The sequence below is a fragment of the Apis dorsata genome, unplaced genomic scaffold, assembly GCF_000469605.1.
Source record: "Apis dorsata unplaced genomic scaffold, Apis dorsata 1.3 scaffold_894, whole genome shotgun sequence".
In the NCBI taxonomy this organism is placed as follows: Eukaryota; Metazoa; Arthropoda; class Insecta; order Hymenoptera; family Apidae; genus Apis; species Apis dorsata.
Genome location: NW_006264009.1, coordinates 93555 through 97547, shown reverse-complemented (window position 1 = coordinate 97547; position 3993 = coordinate 93555). Strand labels below are relative to the sequence as shown.

At 46.2% G+C, this 3993-nt stretch overlaps 1 protein-coding gene across 1 annotated transcript in view; it reads right to left on the bottom strand.

The window, feature by feature from the left end:
* Positions 1 to 719: 719 nt before the first annotated feature.
* LOC102677076 (inactive tyrosine-protein kinase 7-like) overlaps positions 720 to 3993 on the bottom strand; it is a 46289-nt gene continuing 43015 nt past the window's right edge. Inside the window, exons 7-11 of the mRNA XM_031514106.1 lie at positions 3633 to 3988; positions 3291 to 3566; positions 2996 to 3181; positions 1652 to 2897; positions 720 to 1619 (exon numbers count right to left, since the gene is read on the bottom strand). Of these exons, the coding sequence (XP_031369966.1) occupies positions 1837 to 2897; positions 2996 to 3181; positions 3291 to 3566; positions 3633 to 3988 (1879 nt within the window). The 3' untranslated portion in view covers positions 720 to 1619; positions 1652 to 1836. The remainder of the gene's footprint in view (positions 1620 to 1651; positions 2898 to 2995; positions 3182 to 3290; positions 3567 to 3632; positions 3989 to 3993) is intronic.

The following is a 3993-nucleotide window of genomic DNA, read 5'->3' as shown; positions in this document are numbered from 1 at the left end:
ATTATTATTATTATTATTATTATTATTATTATTATTATTATTATTATTATTATTATTATTTATGATAATCATCGTAGCATCGTATCCGAAATAGCACATATATCTAAGGACATCAGGATACACGTGAGAATAATTAAATTCTCGAGAGATACTTTCTTACAATTGGATGTACACTGTGTATAGAGAATGGATCGTTCGAGAATAATTTAACATCATTCAACATTAACTTTACCATCGAAAAGTCGACTCTCAACACCGACGTCCACTCGAAAGAAAATACCCTCGAGAGGGTAATTTCTACTCTCTCGAATGTATCCTTCATTCCATAACGCGATCGTATCCGATATTCCTTTCTGAATTGTAAAACCGTGATCTATAATCCCTTTTTACTAATCCTGTAAAAAAAAAAAAAGAAGAGAAAAAACTTGTTCCTGGTTCTTTTTGTATTCGAATCGTTCGTTCCTTCGAACTCGAGAAAATGAGATATCGAGAAAACTAAAGAGAGATTAAAAAGGGGGGGTTAATAAAATTGTGGAAAATCAAATCTTCGGAACGGAAAGATCGATTCTTCGAACGAAAGAAAAAAATGAAAAAGAAACGAAGTGAATTTCGTTGGCACGAATTTCGCGATGCGTATTCAAACGACGCAAAGTTTTTTCGATATGTTCTCGAGAAAGGCAGGTAGATCCTTGATCTTAGAATTTTTCGACGTGACCCGACGTAAAGTCATCTTATGTCGTTCTTATTTAATATTGACCAGCACGCAAAGATTTCCCCGATCGAAGAAAATGAAATAAGAAACAATGAGAACGGTAGCGTTGCGATCCTCTTTTATCTATCTCTCTCTTTCTCTCTTTCTTTCGCTCTCTCTCTCTTTTTCTATATATATATATATATATATTTATATATATGAAAAATGAAAAACTCGAATCTCGCGATTGTTACTTAACAAACTTAAGCTTAACACGGTATGTACAAGGCCGTTTTATTCTTTCATCTTGTTCGAGTCGACATCGAATAATCGTTCCTCTCTATTTTCCTCCCCCTTCTTGTGCGATAGATGACACACAAGATGACCCGTGGCGGCCACGATTCTAGGCTCGAAACACCGAGTTCGATATTCGAGAATATACGCGAGTAACATTGCTCACCTAATCATCTATCTCCCCTGTTACGCGCACATTATATGTATAATATTTATATATTATGTACGTGTCTCTCACACAGACGCCGAGTGTACGCTATAAATAATCCTTAAGCCTTAGACCTTAGACGGGAATACAATCGTGTATAAGACGAGTGAATTTAGGCGGGATATAAAAATCGTCGTCGTTCGTTCAACGTTGATATGGTCGTGGTACTTTCTTGTTAACGATGCATTCACACTTTCGTAGCTTGCGATTTTCGATGAAAGAAACGACAATAGTAGCGATAAAATCTTACGAATATATTCGATGTGCTGTGATCGATATATCTATCGTTTACACTGATATTTGAATACTAAATATTGCGTTATTACAGTCGTATAATATTTGTAGCGTGTACTGGATCGTACGTATCCTTAATTAAATCCTGACTTTACCAGTCATTGGAGCGGATCCTTTTCTCTTTCTCTTTCTTTCTTTCCCCCCCCCCCCTTTCCTTTTCTTTTCCTTTTTCTTTGTGAGAAATAAATTATATATCCTTACCGACCTAATGGACGCGAGAGAATACCGCGGACACGAGTAATGATCGGGCGGGACGATGGTCGATCGCCGAGATGATGGATCCGCGCGATTATTATCCTTGTCGCGGTATCCTTGGATTTAGAGCCTCGTGGCGTCGTCTAGATCGTGTCTAGAGACAGCTGTCGACGACAATTTCACCTATTTTCGAGACGACCTCGTCGAAAGTCGGTCTCTCCCTTGGGTCGTTGGCCCAACATTGAGCTTGAAGTTCTTGCAAAGAGGGCGGCGCTGCCTTGTGAGGTTTCCACGCGAGGGTTTGAGCTTTCAGCGCGGCCAACACCGATTCGTCGTTCATCTTGTTGAACGGCAACTCACCCTGATGGAACATCTCCCAGACGAGGCAAGAGAACGAGTACACGTCGCTCTTGGTCGAATACTCGTCCTCGTAGACCGCCTCGTAGGGCAACCATCTCAGTGGGATCACTTGGTTTCGGTGCTTGGTGTATTCCTGTTGATACGGTTCTTTGGTCATGCACGGCAACGAGATTTTGATGGTCAGGTTGCTGGCGATCAGGCAATTTCGGGCTGCTATGTCCTTGTGGACGAGGCGGGTGTCCGCGAGATGCTTCAATCCTTTCGCCGCCTGATTGGAGAGGGAGAGGATCTGCGCGACGGAGAGCTGGGGCGCCCGCGGTGGTTTCGACTCGTGCGTGGGGCTCGAGGTGTTGTCCTTGCGCGAGGCGATCAGGAATTGCTTCAGATCGCCCCAATCGGTGTACTCGAGGATCATGTAGTCCGGCTCCTCCTCGCGACAAAGACCGATCAGCTTCACCACGTTCTCGTGGTTCAACTTGTGGAGAAGATCCAGGTGACGTTTGAACTCTTGGAGAGCGATCTCGTCCTTAGTGTTGATCAAACTCTTCACCATCACCAGGCTCTCTTTGTCGCCGTCCACTTGATACTTGGTCGAGTACACCTCGCCGAATTCGCCACGGCCGAGCGGTTTCAATTCTTTCAAATTGCTACGGGAAACGGCGATCTTGTCGTAATTCGACTTGGACTTCTTGGACTGGTTGCTGCTCTGGCTCTGGGCCGTGTCCGCCCCGTCGCTCTTATTGTGGGAAGAGTCGCGATTCTCCTTTTTCTTATTGGCCGTCGAGTTCATCTTGCTCGAGCTGGTCTCTTTCAGCTCGGTCTGTTCCTCCTGGACCTCTCCGTTCTCCAGTTTTTCTGCGCGATCATGAATACATGGGATTATTTTCGCGGTCTCGCCTACGACGGCGCGAAGTCTGAAACGGTTTCGTTCAGCGATCGGAGGAGATAGATACCTTCTGCCTGCTCTTGGAGATACTGCTGCTTCCTGCGACGGCGTCGGTAACGACAGTACAGCATTAGGCCCACCACCAACACCATATAGGCAGCGGCCGCGCTCAATGTGATCGTGATCGTCTTCGTCATCATAGAACCGTTGTCGCCCACTTCCAAATCCATGTCGAATCTGTACGTGTCTCCGGCTGTGGAAGACAGATCGCGTCGTTCGACCAATACACATATCTCCATACGTATCCCCGAGATAAGGCATAATCCTTCTGGAAAACGCTATAGGACGGAGAGCAAACTTACCTTTCACGTTCAACTGAACTTCTTCCCTCTTCAAACCGCCGCTATTGCCGGCCGTGCATCCGTACTTTCCCTCGTCGCCCATGTACACTTCCTTTATGTACAAACTTCCGTTCCCGAGCACCTCGAAACGGGAATTATTCAGATTGTTCATTCGAGAGTCCCTGTCCCATTGGATGGTCGGTTTGGGATCACCTTCCGCCGCGCAGTGCAACATCACCGGGTATCCCTCGATCGCCTCCGTCGGATTTTGCGGTTGGATGGTAAACTTTGGCGCAACTGGAACGAAGCAACGATCGATATACCAAGATCCAGAAGAAGAAGAGAGAGAGAGGAGACACTTACTGACTACGTCGATACTGATCGTGTGGTTGATCGATCCTTGGGCGTTGCTGGCTATGCACGTGTACCGACCCTTGTCTTCCTCGAGAACTCCATTGAAATGGAGAGTTCCATTGATATCTTGCACGTGCTTGGGGAATTCTTCGCCTGACCCCTCTTTGATCCACTTCACCGTGGGATTAGTGGCGCCCTGAGACTTGCAAGGCACTTTGGCCGTCGAGCCGAGCTCCAGCCGCTTGTCCACCGGTTGCGGGGAGAACTTGAGCTTCTCCTCGACGGTGAGGCTGGCTCGTTCCGAAAATATCGACGGGAAGCCTTTCGTGGTTATCTCGCACGTGTAGCTGCCCTTGTCGGACAGGTCGGC